Source organism: Crassostrea angulata, chromosome 10 (genome assembly GCF_025612915.1).
Source record: "Crassostrea angulata isolate pt1a10 chromosome 10, ASM2561291v2, whole genome shotgun sequence".
In the NCBI taxonomy this organism is placed as follows: domain Eukaryota; kingdom Metazoa; phylum Mollusca; class Bivalvia; order Ostreida; family Ostreidae; genus Magallana; species Magallana angulata.
In genome coordinates this window covers 28,723,402-28,742,726 of record NC_069120.1, presented here as the reverse complement: position 1 = coordinate 28,742,726, position 19,325 = coordinate 28,723,402, and the positions used below count along the sequence as shown (strand labels likewise).

The following is a 19,325-nucleotide window of genomic DNA, read 5'->3' as shown; positions in this document are numbered from 1 at the left end:
CATTGTGACACGATTTTAAAAAAATAAATTTCATATTATCTTAACTATTGATTTAAAACTTATTAATGATTTGTTGATTTTTTTTTTTAATATTCTGTGAAATATTTATTAAAACATTAACTTGTACTTTAACTTTTCGTGATAGATATCAATAGAAAGATATGTTAATAAAACTTTTAGATTTAATTATCTTTTTGTCGTTAACAGGAAAATGGTAAAATAAAAAAAAATTACAAGAGAAATTAAAAACAGAATCAAAGAATCCCTCCAAAATCAAATCTATAGTACAAGTTACTTTAAGTGAATGACCCCGTTTTTGCTGCGGATCAGAATCCTACCTAGTTCCGGTGTATTTGGAAGGAAGACATACCTTACATATTTTCTATGTTTTAACCTTTGTAGACATGGCAGAACCAGACGAAGGATCAACAAACAAAGCAGATAGTGAATCTGAAGATGAGTGTGAAGTTTTAGAAGAGAGCCCTTGTGGAAGATGGCAGAAAAGACGCGAAGAGGTAAAACTTGTTGACAAAAAACACACAGAAATATCACACACATACACACACACAAACAACTACCATTTATTAAATGTAGAATCGATATCCTGAAATTGAACAAAAGTCACGGAGTTGTTTAATTGCTAAAAACTTTCATTATGTCTGTTAAAATATTTTTTATTTCTATGCAAACAACGCATTTGTAAATTACAGTGTTACAGCCTTGTTCACATCCTTGATAAAGGCACGACATTGCCAGTGATTGAAATGAATATGTTTTAAATACTACCGTTTGAGTGTGTGCATTTTATTACATTATATATGTGTCTGTCAAAAATACCAATGCTGTAATAATCTATTATGGTGCAAACAGATGAGAATTCAAGACTTCATTTTGCAGTAAAATGATTACTGGGAAAATGATTACTTTGATTACAAAACATTATGTTGTCCTGGCAAGGAATAAGAATGGTTCTCCTTTCCCGAGAATCTGTGTCATGGACAATGCTAAATAATAGGAGAGAAAGAAATAATTCTACAAACTGTTAGAGTCTGTAGTACCTTTTATCAAAGTAAATTTGTTTGATAAAAAGAAATAGAAGTTTTGTTTTCCACATTAATGATATGAATACATTTGTGAGCATGTAACATTTTTATTTGATCGTTCATGGATTATTTTAACCTTTTTTAACATTCAACAGGTAGAGCAGAGAGATGTCCCAGGAATTGACAATGCGTTTTTGGCAATGGACACAGAGGAAGGAGTAGAAGTGGTGTGGAATGAAGTGCAGTTTTCTGGTAACAGGAACTTGAAAGAGCAACAGGTAACAATAGATCTTGACCATTATTTTTCATGGACCCTTTCACAAACTGTTTATGGTTTTAAAGGTCCTCGTAAGATTTCAACATAACCAAAGTTATATTTACCTGAATTTTGTGTGCTTTTATTTAAATGCCAGGTTTATGTACAGGTGTACAAATGTTTATCAAAAAGACTGTCAAGTATGCTCATATCACTATGTCAATTTGTAGCTAACAAAATTGTCTTGCATCGATTTTCTAACTTAACATCACATAAACTGTCGAAAGTTGTAGATACGCTATTTTTTCTAACAGAGTACATAGTAGAAAAAGCTATATGACTGATATCAAATTACAGTACAAGTGATAGAATTAAAACAAAAAAATAATGAATATGTTAAGACCCTGTACAGTATAGAATTTCATGTATTGTTTTGATTCTTCATAGATAGTCATAAGGTTTATTGCCTGATATATAGCAATAAAGCTAGTTAAAGCATAAATTATAGTTAGTTTGTTAGATTTGTGTTAATAACAGTATTTCTGGTTTGAGGTAGTCGGAGGCCACATTTAATTTGCAAAACAAATTAAAATTTCATTCTGTCTATCACTCAATCTTTTTAATTTTTACATTCAAAATTAAACAATTTTAAGAGGGCTGGAGTCAATAGTAATGATTATGACCAATTTAAAACTATACTAACCTTCTAAATAAGAAGAGCTTTATTTAAAGATATTGGAAAATATTCAAATCTTAAAGCTCAAATGTTAGGGATTTTTCTTTACTGGATAATAAATTATTGCTTATTAAAACATTGTCTCTATAACAAAATTTAAGATACGAGTAGATCTGATGATTAAATTGTTTACCACCCAGCCTCCTTAAAGAATTTTTTTTTTTAAATCTTGGGTATTTGTTCTTTTAAAAACTGCTTGATGTTATCCTCATATGCCTTTCATTTTGCAGTGCTGTGCATTAATTTGTATTTGAAGAAGGAACAAATAGATTGAATTGATACACTGAACTTTGCTCTCTCACTGTTGATACTCAACTGTATTTTTTTCTACTGCATGCACAATTTTATAGACTACAGGTCCTGTGGCCAGTGCCCGGCGAAAATCCTCCATTCAGAATGATCTCCTGTTGAACGTATGTCTCTTCAGTCAGTCTCTCCACCAAGCTTTTTGCATCATTACAAAGCTGCATCTAACTGTTCTCTGTGTCCCAAATCAATCCTAAACAGTAATGAATTTGTCTAAAACACAAAAAAGCAAACCTTTTGTTTTTTTATCCAATTAATTCTTTAAGTTTTGTTTACATTTATTAATGACTAATGAATGAAGATATTGCAATGTACCGGTATGTACAGATTTTTGGGTGTAGAAATATTCTTATTTTTTGTGTCAAATTAATGTAGAATTTTGGTTACATTTGGTTTCTTTTAAGAAGAAGAAAAAAGAAACACTGTGAATTGATAATGGTAGTTTTCATCCTAGCAATAGTAAGGTAGCTAGTTGAACAGGCACATTTCAGTTTATAGTGTTTTTCTTCATTTCTGAAAATTTGTTTTCTGAATGTGTAGTTTTAGTGTATTTTTTCAACCAATCACATTAAAAATTTAACTAATCGATGCAGTCAAATCTAGTTTTGGGGAATGGGTATACTACTAGAAGTGGAAATGGGATAGGGGTCTCCTACTCGCATGTACCATATGAAATTGTTCAAATGTTACCATTTTACGTTTTTAAAATTTGAATATTTAAGGTTTAGCCAATTAGGGAAAGGTTTATATAGCTAGCACACCCTTTTCCAAAACAGACTTATGAAATTCACAATGTCCTAAAACCTTATGCACGCTCTGTAGAATCTGTTTAAAAATGGATTCAGTGATAATTGATGATTTACATACATATGTGTAAAATGATGATGTGATGCACTCATTCTCACTTATCATACTATGCTTAATGCAATATGTGCTGCAGTGCATATCAAGTGTATTTTAGCTAGTAAGGTAAAGCCTAAGGGGCAATGTAGTGTAATAAGCATGAGAAATCAAGAGAATCAGAGATTTTTATTTCATGGGAGGATTAAAGTATGATTTCTTCATTACAATTTTTTTTCTGTTGATCGAAAGGTGTTTTTATGTGTGTGTTTGTCTTTGAGAGGACATGGAAATTTTGTATCCAGATGATCGTTAAAGGGGATTTGAATCATTTCTTTGTGGGCTTTACATATGATATACACATTCTAATCATGCTTCTGTGTTAGTTTGAAACACATGGAAAACATGTTATACATGATTACCGATACTAATAATTTTGGGCAAGGACATTGATGTACTAAATGATTATACCTTTGCACTTTTGTTGAATATTTTAAAGTCTATCCAGAAAAACATAAAGTTTTACAAGCATAACTGTGATTTTGAAGAAAATAATTATAAATGAATTAATTCACTGAACTTTGCTTTCTCACTGTTGATACTTAACTGTATTTTCTTTTCTGAATGCATGCTTTTTAGAGTACACATTCTCCGAAAGCTCGTCGACGAAAATCCTCCATTCAACCCGCCGAATTCGTCTTTAGCGTACGTGTCATCAGTTTGACAAAGGTTTTCTGATCACCATAGTCTGCTCATCTGTGTGTTTGTCCGTTTGTTATATTACACTGTATTATTTACATTTTTTTAGCCAATTTCAAACAAACTTAGCAGAAAGCTTTCTTGGGTGAAAGGCTTTTTAAATTTGTATCGATGAGTAAGTCCTATTGGCATTCCATGGGAAGTCATTTGAAATGAATGAAAAAAGGTTGGGATGTTTTTGAAATCTTCTTACCAGGAATTAAATAGCCAGCATTAAAACTATAACAGAATTTTACTTTTAAATGGTAGGGTAAAAATTGTTCAAATCATGACCCAATGAAATCATGACCCAATGTCTTTCATGAAAATTTGTAATGGAGTCATTTTGATAAAGATGAGCTAATAATTTGGGAAACTTATATGGAATCTTTGATATAGAATATTGGGGTTGAAATTTTACAAAATATCAAAGATGTAAGTTAATTACTCTGATAGTGTTGTTCAGGTGAGCAATGTGGTCCATGAGACATTTGTTAATATTTTTTTTAAAGGTTATTGATGTATCTATGATCATACCTGAAAACATTTATTGCACATCTATCTGAAAATGCATTCGAATTTCAAAATATTTTAAATCTTTGACAAAATTAGATGATAATTTGATACACTGATTCACCGGGTGACTTCGCTATCTCACTATTGACTCTCAACTGTCTTTTCTGTTCTGCATGCATTATTTTTAGATCAACGATTCTCCGGCCCTTCGTCGACAAATTATCTCCCTTCACAGTGATCTGTTTGACGTATGTTTCTTCTGTCTATCTATACTGAGCTTTAGCATTGTTACCTGGTACAAGGCTGCATTTAATTGTCCTGTGTCCCAAATCGATCTGAGTATTGGATCCTCGACTAATACATGGTTGATTTTCATTCCCATAGTTTTCCCTTTCTAAAATTGTGATGTTTTGTTTAGGTTTTTCAGTCAAACCAATACATCCTTTTCCTCTAGAAACAACTGTTTTTCAATTTTAAACTCCAGATTATGTAATGATTACTAATATATTTAATGATGACCTCCAGTACTTCCAAACATGCACTCATTGTCACTTGTTGTGTGCTTTACACAAAAAGTGCTGCAGTGCATACTGACCTTTAGCTGGTTCCAGTATAATAGTGGTAATGTAGGTGTAAAGCTGCATGTAAGTGTAAGAGATTGTGAGGATTTGTTTCTTGGGAGGATGGAGGTATATGATAATATCCAATATAAAGGCAATATTAACACAAACTGTATATATATAAACAGTTTACAAGTGTGTATTATTTTAAGGATCCTCAACACCTTTCGAGAAAAGTTTCACATATGAGAGTGAAGTAGGTTTTGAAAGATATATTGTTCTTAGATTCATAGAATGAATTAAGGCAGAAAAATTGCAATTTTGGATTAAATCTTTAGATTTTAAAAAAAATCAACTCATTGAGCTGAAGTTCTCCAAAATGAAATTTTGAGGGTGTAGAGGCACCTTAAACTTGTTTTGTGTGCATTTAAGGAGACCTTGTCCTAAGAGTTGGGGTATTTGTGTATCCAGAGAATTTAACTGTCTCACTATATATGATGAGTTGAATTGTATTGGGCTGCAAGTATATGCCATTTACATGCCCTACAAAAGCTACTCTGCAAATCTGGAATCTAGGGACGGTTCCTGGATAATTATTATGACTTTGGGGAAGGATAACTCTGTACTCACATACTTTTGCACATTTGCAATATAACTGCACAAGAATATTAACATAATTTGTGGCGACTTCTTTTTTTTTTTATAAAGTTTTTTGAGTTAAGAACAATAACGAATTGAAAAACTGAACTTTTCTTTCTCACTATTGACTCACAGCTGTATTTTCTCTTCTGCATGCACCACTTTTAGATTGCAGATTCTCCGACAGTTCGTCGACGAAAAATCTCCATTCAGAATGACGTATGTTTCTTGAGTCTGTGTAAACCGAGCTTTAGCATTGTTACCGGGTACAAGGCTGCATCTAACTGTCCTGTGTCCCAAAACAATCCGAGTATAGTAGACTACAATGGACTCATTTCAATCCCCTAGTGTTTCCTCTTGATTCGATAATGTGTAACTATGTAGTTTTTGTGGTTTGGGTTAATAAAGCAAAAACATTTGACAAACCAATACAGTTTGACATAGTTTTGCAGGTTTTTAAGAATGTAAAAAAAAATGTTATTAGTTAGCACATCCAAAATGAAAATTCTTTGGCATTTGACTAACCATTTTTTTAAAAACCTAGTGCTCCCCTTTTTTCATAAAGCAATTGTACAAAGTACAATAAAACATGCTTTTTGATTCAGAACTCGATGACTTGCATGTATGATACGAAGTGAGGACTAGCATTGTGAAGGTGCTCTTGTTATCACTAAATGTGTGCTCTCTGCAATATGTGCTACAATGCAAAAGTGTCATTATTAGCTGAAAAGAGAGTGGTGAGATGGTGTAATTAGCATGTACATGTAAAATGTGAGAGACGTTCCCCCCTGGAGGATGAAGGTATTAATGATCTCAAAATATACACTTATGTACATAAAAGTGTATCGATATTAATAAGTTGTTTTGTGTGTGCGTTCATGTGTCACTGTAGGGTGGGTGACTGGTTGGGTTTTTGTGTATCCAGAGCATTATGTCTCAGTATTTACGAGGACTTGAGATGTACTGGTCCTCTCGTATATATACTTGTCTTACATGTTGCTGCTGTGCAGACTTTGCGCATTGTACTGATGATATATTACATATCATAGTTATGGGGACGGATTATGGAGTACCCATAATAATGTCCTTGCACATTTGTTGCTTATGACAGTCTATCTGGACATGCACTCAAATTCATAACATGTTCATCACTTTTAAATTATACTTTAAATTTGCATGACGATATGTGGCATTAATGAAAAATTTGATGAATTCTTGCAATTAATGCACATGTATTGCTTATGATTTTTTTAATTTCAAGGTAAAAGACAAGACTCTGTTCCTGTTTTCTTTTGTTATTGATTTGATTTTGACAAAGGAATGTTAATGCTTTGAATCAGCCAATCCCTGACCAAAAGATACAGGGGATGTAAAATTGAGTATCTGAAAGATTGTTTGATTCAAATGCATTAATTTTGTTGATGCACAGTAAGTATGTGTATGTACTTAGGTAGTCTTACCAGCAGTGTAATCAATAATTGACATGGTAATCAACTTATAATAGTGATTTTACATGCACATATGGTAGATTCATTCAGTATACAATTGCATGTAGTTTATAGAAAGCCATTTTTCAAACAAGTTACATAGTCTCTTATATGTACAGATAAGATAGTTAATATATGATGAACTTGTTTCTGATGATGCGTCCTTGAAAAAATATACTTTATATATATGTGTTTATATACATATGGAATGATTAATAGAGTTGGTTTTTATTTTCAACAATATTTTGTTGATTGATTTTAATAAGTAAAATGCCTTTTTGTAGGAGAAGATAAGACAGGTGTTCAACAGTCTGATTCAGCTGGACCACCCAAACATTGTGAAGTTCCACAAATACTGGACGGACACAAAAGATGGGCGCCCAAGGGTTAGTGTCTGGATAATACATTAATTTTGATACTCAAAATGATTATTCTATGACTGCATTAAAAATTTTGTGGAATCATTTTAAAGTTAAATCAAAGTACTGACTGTACTGAAAAGCGCCCACCCAGTTTCTGTTTGTATATAAAAGATATATGTATGTATATAACATTTCAGTTTCCGAATACGCAATATATATATTTCCTCATCACTGCGTGGCAGCCCCTGCAATGATGTATGTAAGCCCCGTACATTAAATTCAGTCGCTCGTACTAGCCCGTGCAACTCCTGAAACTGGTTCCCTAACCAGTTTAAATGATGTAAACTTCTGCTCATACGGGGCGGTTATCCGTTGCACCAGAAGTAGAAGTCTAACGACCATAAAGCGCTGAGCTATGCTTAGCGCTTTAAAAAGCAATTTTCTAGGATAAAGGTGTAATGTTTTGGTCTTTGTTTTTTTTGCTAGGTGATATTCATCACAGAGTACATGTCATCTGGCTCCCTGAAACAGTTCCTCAAGAAGACTAAGAAGAATAACAAGACATTCCAGCTCAAGGTAAACAACTACCTGTACCTAACAGGTGTAATTTGATCTACGCACGTACTGCTTGGAAGTCTCCTTTGAGAACAATTGTATTTAGGCCTAAAAAAAAAAATAATGTATTGGATCTTGTGCACCAATGCATTATATCAAATGCTAACAAGTGAATGCATTATATCAAATGCTAACACACTTGTTAAATAAATAAAGTTTTAAGAATGTTGCATTGACCAATAAAACTTCACTGTCACAGTAAAAAAAATTTATATCCATCTTCGTGCAAAACAAGATTTACTGTAAATGGATTTAGAACTTTGAAAACAATACACATGTATATGTAAGCATGATCTTTGTGTACTTATAAAATTATAACACATTTTGAATTTTTTTGGTACTTTTTATGTGTAGGCTTGGAAGAGGTGGTGCACACAAATTTTATCTGCACTAAGGTAAGCAAATTTCTGTCATGTGCTGAAGATGCTATGTCAAGTTTTATTCTGATATTTTGATTGACAAAAAAATACACATATATTAGGCTTAGCAAATATAGAAATTGTTCTCCTTTCATGTAAAGGTTATATTAATGGTGTAAAGTTGTGTTTGACCTGTGAGTATACAATGTAGCTGTTTTCTGTCTGTATTTATTCCTCATTAACCTACGTGTATTGTTTGCAGTTATTTACATTCCTGTGACATCATACACGGAAATCTGACCTGTGATACAATTTTCATACAACATAATGGCCTCATCAAAATTGGTTCAGGTGAGTTTACACAACTGCAGTAAAATTTGTCAAAAAGTTAACCCCAGCAAATAAATGTGTTTTGGTGTAACAGAAGGTTTATTTATCCTTATCTTTTCTATCATTCTATCAAACAAGCTGCATAATTCTAGTATGAAAAGTTTGCCCCAAGTAAATGTATGCATTGGTTACTCCTCGTGTAACACAATGTTACGTGTCTACATGGTAAGATATATTATTGACCATTTTTGCTCATTTTTTACTCTCAGTCAAGATTTATGACTAACCTTTCCTTAAATGTTGACACCTTTTGACAATGTCAGCATGAAAAGTAGTCTGAGATAGCTGCAGAACTGTAACTCCATGGGAAATTCTGGTTTACTGACAGTGAAGCTACACTTCCATCCATACATATTTTGGTGCAAAATAAATATAGTTTTTTAAGGCGTCGAGCTAATGCTCGGCAGCCTTCTAGCGATCGTCTGGATTGGCAATCGTCCAAAAATTCATGCACTGCACCGCCTTTTTAATGCGCATAAAAAATAAGTTCCTTGAAGTATTAAACGTATAACAAGATTTGTATTCCTTTTATTCAACTAAATTGTGTACAAAAAAACCAACTTTGCTTCCCTAGTTATTGACAACTCATTGCATAAGTATAAATTTGCTTAATCAAGAAATGGCGGATGAATACAATAAGGTGCAATGTAAACATTCACTAAAATAGTATTTAAGTTTATCGCTTACATTTTGATTGGAGACTGTGCCCGATAGAAATAAAATTCGATATGTAAATGTATTTGTTATCGGGCATGGTCTCCAAAATAATTGTAAGCGATAAACTTATCTAGAGATTTTGTTGCAATTAAGGGTGCAAAACACAGTTTTATATGTAACGTTATAAGGACGTTTTCAGATGAGGGGAAAGCAAAACTGACCCCTATAAAAATAAATTGTAAAAACATGTTACATATATATCTATATATCAATAGAAAGATAAAATTGTGAATTTTTTAAATACTTGAGAATAATGCATATGTAACTTAATGCTAGAATTTATTTGGCACTCAAAACATGCGGAAAATAGACAAAAGGATGCCTCCAAATGCAGTACACCCATGCATTTTAGGCTCCCCCTAAAAGCAGAATGCAACCAAATCAGCAATTTTGATTTCTGTACATTTTCAAGAACAAGTCCTTAGGCATCGTTTGATAGTATTTTCAGGGTACATTCGCCAGCTTTTTAAAGAGCTATGTCACCCGCTAAAAAATTCATGAAATTCTGCATGTGTTAAATCCGGATGTTTTTGGAGTTACCTCCCTTTATTTTAGAGTCTCACAAAATTAATTTTTAAAATTTTTCTACATACATTTTTCGTGTATTCGACAGATAATCCACTATATTATGCAATTGAGAATTTAAAAAAATTAATTTTCATGTATACCGCATAAAAATAGCAGGAAAATCCCTACCCATCATGCTTTTCCCCAGAGAAAAACCCCCTGGATTTTATACGAAACTGTGTTTAGCTACCTTAAAGGAAATAAAATATTTGTGTATGCCACTTTTTAATGCTTTGATGCAAAGAGGAGAATATTACAAACATTTTGGTGTAAACAAAGTTGAATTTAGTGAAAAAATGGTCGAGAAATTGTCATTTAGGTAGGATGTGTCAAATACAAAGATAGACCTTTCGAACACGACTATGCAGTTCAAAATTCAAAACTGACTTTCCACTTACTAATTCTACTTCTTGTTAATGAATTAAACATAACCAATGGTACTGCACATTTGATACTGATGACACACAAATTAAAAAAAAATAATAACTTACTACCCCTGCCCTCCCCCCCCCCCCCCCCCCCCCCCCCCCCGGTCAAACTTTACACAATTGTCTATTTGAATTATGCACATATGTGTAATCATTTTATATGACATTTTGTTGAATTAATAGAGCGGCTCAAAAGTCCATATCCGGATACTCATTTTAATACACATAATTAAATACACATAAAATTAGTGTATCATATTCTCTCTATTCTATTATTGGAACTAAAAATATGAACTCATGATCGGAGCGGCTTTGTTGACATGACGTCACACTTAAAATTGTCACAGTGCTAATGCATCACAATGTAAAACAACACGTCACAATACACAATCATATACCGAACGTCATAAAGTGAGAAATGAAACATGCACATAGCATGCTATTAATTTATTTAATGTTTGAGGGTCAAAATAAAACTATACTGACTGAACAAAAATGCTAACGCAGCAATTTTGTAAGATAAAGACATATCAACGTTATATAATGTGTTCCCTTAAGGGTGCAAAACACAGTTTTATATGTAACGTTATAAGGACGTTTTCAGATGAGGGGAAAGCAAAACTGACCCCTATAAAAATAAATTGTAAAAACATGTTACATATATATCTATATATCAATAGAAAGATAAAATTGTGAATTTTTTAAATACTTGAGAATAATGCATATGTAACTTAATGCTAGAATTTATTTGGCACTCAAAACATGCGGAAAATAGACAAAAGGATGCCTCCAAATGCAGTACACCCATGCATTTTAGGCTCCCCCTAAAAGCAGAATGCAACCAAATCAGCAATTTTGATTTCTGTACATTTTCAAGAACAAGTCCTTAGGCATCGTTTGATAGTATTTTCAGGGTACATTCGCCAGCTTTTTAAAGAGCTATGTCACCCGCTAAAAAATTCATGAAATTCTGCATGTGTTAAATCCGGATGTTTTTGGAGTTACCTCCCTTTATTTTAGAGTCTCACAAAATTAATTTTTAAAATTTTTCTACATACATTTTTCGTGTATTCGACAGATAATCCACTATATTATGCAATTGAGAATTTAAAAAAATTAATTTTCATGTATACCGCATAAAAATAGCAGGAAAATCCCTACCCATCATGCTTTTCCCCAGAGAAAAACCCCCTGGATTTTATACGAAACTGTGTTTAGCTACCTAATAAACACGATAATGCAGTTGGTTTGGTCGAGCATTTTAGATCTAGCACGTGTTGTGGATTTGTTTGTAAACAACCATAGCATAGGTAATCTTGTTTCAAACGGGAATTGAAATAAATAAAAGTATGTTTTAATATTATAATTAGGGACACACTGTTAATGTATTCAAATTATGAGCCTGTGAAATGTGCAAAGACTTTTTAAAGCAGAAAGAAATTAATATTTTTTTTTGAACTTTGAAATTTCTTCGATTTTTGTAACCATGATGAGTTATTGTATTATAAACTCATCACTACCTATTTTATAACGAAATATACTGATTATTGTATTTGAAAGAGCACAAAACGTAATTTATTTCCATTTTTATTCTAATATTATTAGATAAACGACTATATATATTAGTACAAAAATTCAAATTATTGATATCATTCTATATAAAAGAAAATGTCAGCTTGACGCCTTTGTGGCCGTTCCGGCCTTTGATTTTATGGATGGAACTGTAGCTCAACGGTCCATCAACCCAGATTTTCGGAGGAGCTACAGTTCTGCTGCTAGTTAAGTCTAATAATAAACTACAAATTAGAACTTTTCTTTTCTTTATTTAGCAGAGTAAGAATCAATTCTTTGATCATCAACATCGTTAATTCATCTATTGGTCATTGGTTCATCATTTCGAAGTATTACACAAAACATCACCAAAGTTTTAAATTGGTCATTTTTATCAGAACATGTATTTCATTCTTAGATAGGTATTATCTAATGATTTTGTGCTCTCTATGTGTAGGTGAACTCGGACTACCCAACAAAAGTACAGTAAAATAATACATACTTGATCATCTGCCCTCACCACTGTACCGAATGATGCATAATGAATTATTTCATATGTCGACTGTATTAGTTTCCATAGGGGATTCCTTTCTACCGCAAAATTCATCCATTACAATTAGATTATTTAAACACATTTGAATACATTTTTCCAGGAATGCATCATACATGTACATGTATATTTAAAGGTCCATTGGATACAAGCTTTTTTAAAAAACATTTCCATTTTTATTATTTTATTATTCATGGATCATTTTTTATCAAGCTGTGAAGGATCTTCTTCTTTTTTTTTTTTTCATACAGTACCTATTACATATTCATCGAACAGTTCTTTGTAAATCAACATAATGTATACATGTACATGTATTTAAGAAGCATAATACATGTATATGTATTACCCTGCACTCCTCCATGCTCACTGGTAATGGCTCTCACCAACATAGCTTGTCAGAAATGGGGGAAAAAATTTGGTCATTAAATAGGAAAGAGAAAATGATTGAACAAAGAGCTTTGACTGGAAATATTAATTAACAAATACGAAGTGCTGAAATGAAAATTCCTGGAGTTTAATGTGCTCTGTATCATAGTGTGTGATTTTTTGGATTTCAGTGGCTCCAGATGCAATGCACATAGTAAAAACTTACAGAAAGGACATCAAAAACATGCACTGTGTGGCTCCAGAATACGAGGGTAAGGTGACCACTGACTGTTGAATGTTGGGCTTAGCCAAATGCAAGATGGTGAAGAAAATTGGTGTTGACTCAATTTCTTGCATACAGTAATTTCCATTGTAAATATTAATTAGATTAGAGTATGAAAGTTTCAATATCAGCCCTCATTCTATTCATATGCTTTATGAAAAAAAAAAGAGATGAGTTTTGTACTATCATCACTTCATCGTACTCAATAAATTGAGGGTGCATGCACTTGAAATTTTTTATGAAAATGCAGTGTGTATACTTATATTTGATTTACATCAGATCCATCTCGATGCACAACTGCCATAGACATCTACTCATTTGGGATGTGTGCTCTGGAGGTAAAAGAAACACGAATAAAACTGTAAATGAATTTGATTGTAGACATTCCTGAATTTATGTCATTGACTGTACAATGGTGCCATTTTGTAGATTGCAGCCCTAGGATTCCAAGGCAATGGGGGAGAGACTGGCACCAACCATGTCACAGAAGAGGCCATTGAGAAAACACTGGCTTCCTTAGAGAACCCTTTACAGAAGGTATGTTGTAGTACTAACACAGTTGTATTTGCCTTTCATAAGTTACAAACATTTTCAAAAGTTTTTTTTTTTCCAAAGAAAGGATAGCCGTGAAAGATTGATTTAATTTTGATTTGAATCTTATATAAAATTGTTCTTGGAGAGTATATATGATTAATGTTACCTTTACTTCTCTTTAGAAAATTATTATGAAATCTGACAAATTATGAGATCTCTAGGGTGAAGAGCAAACTGCTTCCTTAGAAAATATTTGTAAAAATAGTTGCTGTTTATTAATAATTTTATTGATACTTTATTCAAAATTTTGAAATAAGTATGTGTTGTTCGTGTATATGATTAGACTGTGTTTCTGTGCAGGATTTTATCGCCAAATGCATCCAAAAAGATCCAAAGAAACGTCCCCAGGCGAGAGAGCTCCTGTTTCATGAAATACTTTTTGAAGTCCATTCTTTGGTGCTGCTAGCTGCACATGCTATTGTACACTCATGTAAGTACCTGGGACATTGTGTATCAACATGTGTATGTAATGAATAAAGTACAGTGTCAACATTGTTATTTATTATATAAATACAATAGGTTTTTAATAGCAATGGCCTTTGTTTGTCTACTATTAGAATATATGAACAGGTGGTAAATATGTTTACTCAATGTTCTAAATAGAGATTATTTAGCTTTCATCCTTTCTTAATGCAGCATATGAAAATAAACATAAATCCATAAAAAAAATTTACTTGGTATCTTTTCCAGCTATCTTGCCTGAAAACTTAACAGACCAAGCCAACAAGTACAAGTTGGAACCCAATCAAGTGATTGCTGAGATAACGCATCCCGATGACAGAGAACCAGTAACGTGGAAGTATGTGGCCTCAGTAACCTCTTACAATCTCTAGAGATCATTCCAGTCAATAACTGTTGTCTCTTTTGAGTTATATGTTTTACTTGGTGGCGAAGATGTGTTCTCAATCAGAATAAATGTATTCTTTATCATAAAAAAATGGGAGGGGAGGGGTGCAGGAGAAGTGACAAAAATGAATTAGAAATGAAGAGGAAATTATATTAAAGACCACAATTTTTTTATATTAATACTCTCAAGATATTTTTGAAAATATTCTCTACTGTATTTCTTTTTTTATGTGTGGATCTAATTATGCAAAGTCATACGGAGAAGTGCCGTTTAGGAATTTTTAATGTTTTCTTAGTTTGTTTTTATCATATTTCAAAATCTTTATTTTCTCCAGGGTTGCACAGTGTCCGCCTTTGGAGAGGGAAAAATTGTTGGAGGATGTCAGGTATAGTGAATTATTCATTGTAATAAGATATTGACTGATTATTGAACTTATTTTAACTGCTGATCTTCAGTATTTCTCTCTCAATACATTATAGCTATTTCGAAGTCTGAGGCATCGCTGTCCTTATCTTGTCACATGCTCATACTGAAATGTAAGATTTCACAAAACAGTCTTCAATAATATTTCCTAAGTCTTTTTGCTTGTCTTTAGAAATGGCATTTTTCCTCTCACCGCCTTTAAACTTCCCACACCTCCTCCCAAACCAAGGGCCAAAACTCCGGAGGTGGAGGAGCTGTCGAAGTCGGAGGACCCGGCCCCAGTGGATGTGGAGAATCGCCTGGTCATGCAGTCCACATGCTCCGTGAAGAAGACCGACGAAATCGGCAAATACAGCATCACCCTTCAACTGAAAATGGATGACAAAATGAATAGACAGTTAACTGCCGAAGTCAGTATTGAAGACACTCCAGAAAATTTGGCTCAAGAGCTGGTACATTATGGATTCATCAATCAGGTAAGTTGAGAAGGTTGACTAGAAAAAACAGATGTTTTTTTAATTGTTCTGTTAAAGGGGTTATTTACATGTGGGTCAAATTTACACTAACTATGCAGTTAGCTTAAAACCACGTAAAATACCCATCGCGTGTATGGTTAAAAACTCAAACCATTAATGTGGTAAATCATGATTCTGTGTATTTAATACCCACGCATATTGTTTGGCGTAGAAAATGCGCACTTAACCACCAGTGTAAATAAGCACTTTTACAGAACATAATCATCATAAAATGGTCCTGTCTGCATACTTTTAATGTAAATATATTGAAGTATTGTGTTGTTTAGTTGATATTATCTGAAATGGATTTGATTGGATTAAAGTAAACATTCTTTTTTGAGCATAGAAATGTTATTTTAGAATTTTCCATGATGATGTGTAGGGAAACTTATGTTAAATTTGTATTGAATTTGATTTTTTTGCAGCGTGATCGTGATACCATTACAAAGCTAATAGAGGGCTCTATTCCATCATCCGCAATCCAGGAAAACGGTTTACCTGAATGGATAGCAACGGCCTGACAGCTCCATGTGGAGATCACGTGACAGTAAAATGAGCCAATCAAAACACTGACTATGATCAATATGGTCATGTAAGGAACAATCCCTTCTCATTTGCTTCCCCATCTCATCATAATAAGAAATATACATGTACGTTCTTGCCTGTGTACATGTATTAAATAGAGGTTGGTGGCTGAGAGAAGTGGATGCTACAGAACACAGTGAACAGGACTGATAAAGGACACCCCGCCATTGCAACGACGAGACAATGAGAGTAAGGTGGCTTAGGTCGCCATTTTATGTTTGTCACAATTTACCTGTTGCTGGAGTTTTTTAATGAATAAAGTAAGCTTTAAAAAAAGTATGGATAAGATGGCAATAAATGAGCCAGACTATGGCGGGTTTGGTGTTTTTTTTTAAACTTGAAAAGGAATTTTGAATGAAAAAAAAAAGGGCAACATATTTGAAAAAAGTAATGAATTTTTTTCCATTTAATATTATTTTTATTTTGCAATCCCTATCAGCCAGTGTCAATTGTATACCTTAGGTTATTAAGTTTTTAAGTTGAATAAAAAGCAAATGTTCATTTGTGATAGTACTCTACATGAAATACTTGTACTGCAATACTATGGTTCAGATAACTGGAAGAATTTTCAGTTCATATGTTGAAACTTCTTCTTTGAAAAAAAGAGGGAAAGCATACAAGTCAACATTTTCTTCATAAAGGATTTTGGATGACTTGAAAATTTAGACCATAATAATGTATGTTGAAATTTGTTTTAAAGTGTGTTTACTTTTGTAATTTGAAATTTTTTTAATGATATTGTATACATAATTCTGTTCGGACATACTTAACTCTTCTGCCATAAGACTTTAAATTGTAAAGTGCCATATATTCACCCAACAATTTTGTTATGGTATTTTTGATATCATATGTGTACTAAAATAGATGACTTTTTGTTTGCAAGATCAGTGTTTAAAATTTTGGTCAGCTGGTAAAAAAAAAATTATTTCATTTATTCTTAAATTGCTTCGAATTGTAATTTGAAAATGTTTCCGTCTAGTTTATTCTTAATTTTAATCAATTGCATTTAAATGTTTCATTCAAAAAATGAGTTCTTACATTTTATATAATTTATGTTTGTCAGAAATTAGTTGTGCTCAATATTTCATATCTCAAAACATTTTCTCCAGAATCATTTGTAATATATGAAGGGCATTAATTAATAAAGTATATAATACATGTACTAGACAAAATTTCAATTGAGATGAATTGTATTTAATTGAATAGTACAATTTTTATTTGTTTGTCAGAACTAATCATATTTTAAATTACTTGCTTTCTAATTCAAAATGACTAAGTGTTGGTCATATAATGACCATAAATCATTTTTGAGGTCATTACTTATCGATGTACCGGTAACTTTTTTGTTTATTTTATGGAACTTCTTTTTAATATTATTGTCACACAATTTAACTTCAACATGTTTTGGCATTGTCATAAAGCAAAACGGTTTATTGCTTTAACTTGACAGTTCTAGGGAATTCTTACTTGTCTCTTAAAAACACAAATTATCTTCTTATTGAAAAAGTTAAACCACTAAAGCATTAACTATATTTTAGAATTCTAATTTTTTTTATTAAATTTTGAACAAAATTTTTTTCTTTAAATCATGACTGAAAAGTCCATTTACTGTACACATCTAACTGCGTAAAAGGAATTTCTAACATACTGTTTCAGAAATGGGGATTAATATCCAATATTAAATGGTCGTAAATAGGTACCTAGTAATAACTGTTATTGTTTACATTATACATCCCTGGTATTACATTTTGCAGTGCTTTTGTAGTCGATCATTTTCTTGACCAATATTTGATCTGATGGAATTCTCCGGTCTTGGCATACAATTCTCATGTCACATTTTGTTTTGTTGTTTTTGCTTTGTTATTTTATGTGCAATGATTTACAGTTATTTTTAAAATTCACAGTTACAATATGCATTAAACTAAAGGAACAATGAACCTTTCTTTCTTTCTTTTATTCAAGTAAAGAATTTAGGAATTTTATAAAGCCCTGTAAAAGTAATGTTTTACTCTATAATATTATAATATTTGGCAGAAGACATTGATGAATTTTATAACTCGTGTCTATTGGTTGATGAAGTGAACAGTTTTATATACATGTACTGCCAAATATGTTGACATACTTTCTGAAAAGTTGCTAGTTTATTTTTAAGATACTTTCATATCCACTGCTCCACAAATGTCGCGTGTTTTGAACTTGTGTCTATATAGGAAATTGCTCTATCTCTTCTTCACGGAAATGTATAAGTTTTAACTGATGATCAATAGGTATTTATGACATTCTTAAACATTAATATATATTGGGGTTGTAATTCTTGAGTGGCACTAAAATTATATTTTATTTACATCTACCGAGTATGGTTCCTTCTATTTCTTACGGAAACTTAAAGTTAATGAATGCATAGCTGTATAGAAACAACCAGACTGAAATCTACAAGCCCCGTTTATCGATTGGTCGAAACCTACAGTGACCTAAGAAAAATCACGGACTGCACGAGATAATCATGATAATGTCAGACTCAAATTCCCATAGGAGACGATTTGGCTGCTTCTTTTAGCTATGTACTGATAGAGTAGTTTACTGAAATTTACTTATTTTTACAATCACTTTGTTGATTTGTTTAAAAAAAAATGCTTTCTTTGATAATTCACATGGGTTATGTATTTTTTCTGCAATGTCGCGACCTTCATATCCAGGATGAATCGCCAAAGAAAACATTTTATTGTTTAATTACCCACCCCCCATAAAAAGTACTAGGGTAATATAGAAATCCCCTTGTCTGTCTGTATTAAGTCTGTCTGTGGAATCATATCCGGTCCATATCTTTCTTATGAAGAAACATTCGAATCTATTTCTTCTCGTGAAGATTGTTTGTGGCCTTAGGGTGAGTCATATTTTTCCCAAGGTAATTTGGACAAGTTCAAGGTCACTGGAAGGAACTGTATATAATGTGTGTCCAGTGTACACCTTTGTTATGGAGAATTTTTGAAGGTCCTTCTTGGTCACATAAAGATTTGCTACTGACCTGAGGGTTATGTGTTATGATCATGAC

At 32.4% G+C, this 19,325-nt stretch overlaps 1 protein-coding gene across 3 annotated transcripts; it reads left to right on the top strand.

The window, feature by feature from the left end:
* The first annotated feature begins 329 nt into the window (after window positions 1-329).
* LOC128166220 (nuclear receptor-binding protein-like) lies at window positions 330-18,210 on the top strand. 3 transcript variants are annotated; one of them, XM_052831231.1, is made up of 16 exons: window positions 330-515; window positions 1,199-1,321; window positions 2,386-2,448; window positions 3,821-3,886; window positions 7,406-7,507; window positions 7,970-8,059; window positions 8,453-8,493; window positions 8,720-8,808; window positions 13,218-13,298; window positions 13,589-13,647; window positions 13,739-13,846; window positions 14,204-14,333; window positions 14,594-14,702; window positions 15,085-15,135; window positions 15,346-15,649; window positions 16,114-18,210. In XM_052831231.1, exons 1-16 carry the CDS (start codon window positions 405-407, stop codon window positions 16,207-16,209), a joined length of 1,623 nt encoding a protein of 540 aa, XP_052687191.1. In that variant the 5' UTR covers window positions 330-404; the 3' UTR covers window positions 16,210-18,210. The 3 variants fall into 3 exon arrangements, with proteins under 3 accessions (XP_052687191.1, XP_052687192.1, XP_052687193.1); XM_052831232.1 differs by lacking the exon at window positions 3,821-3,886; XM_052831233.1 differs by lacking the exons at window positions 2,386-2,448; window positions 3,821-3,886.
* The last annotated feature ends 1,115 nt before the right edge of the window (window positions 18,211-19,325 follow it).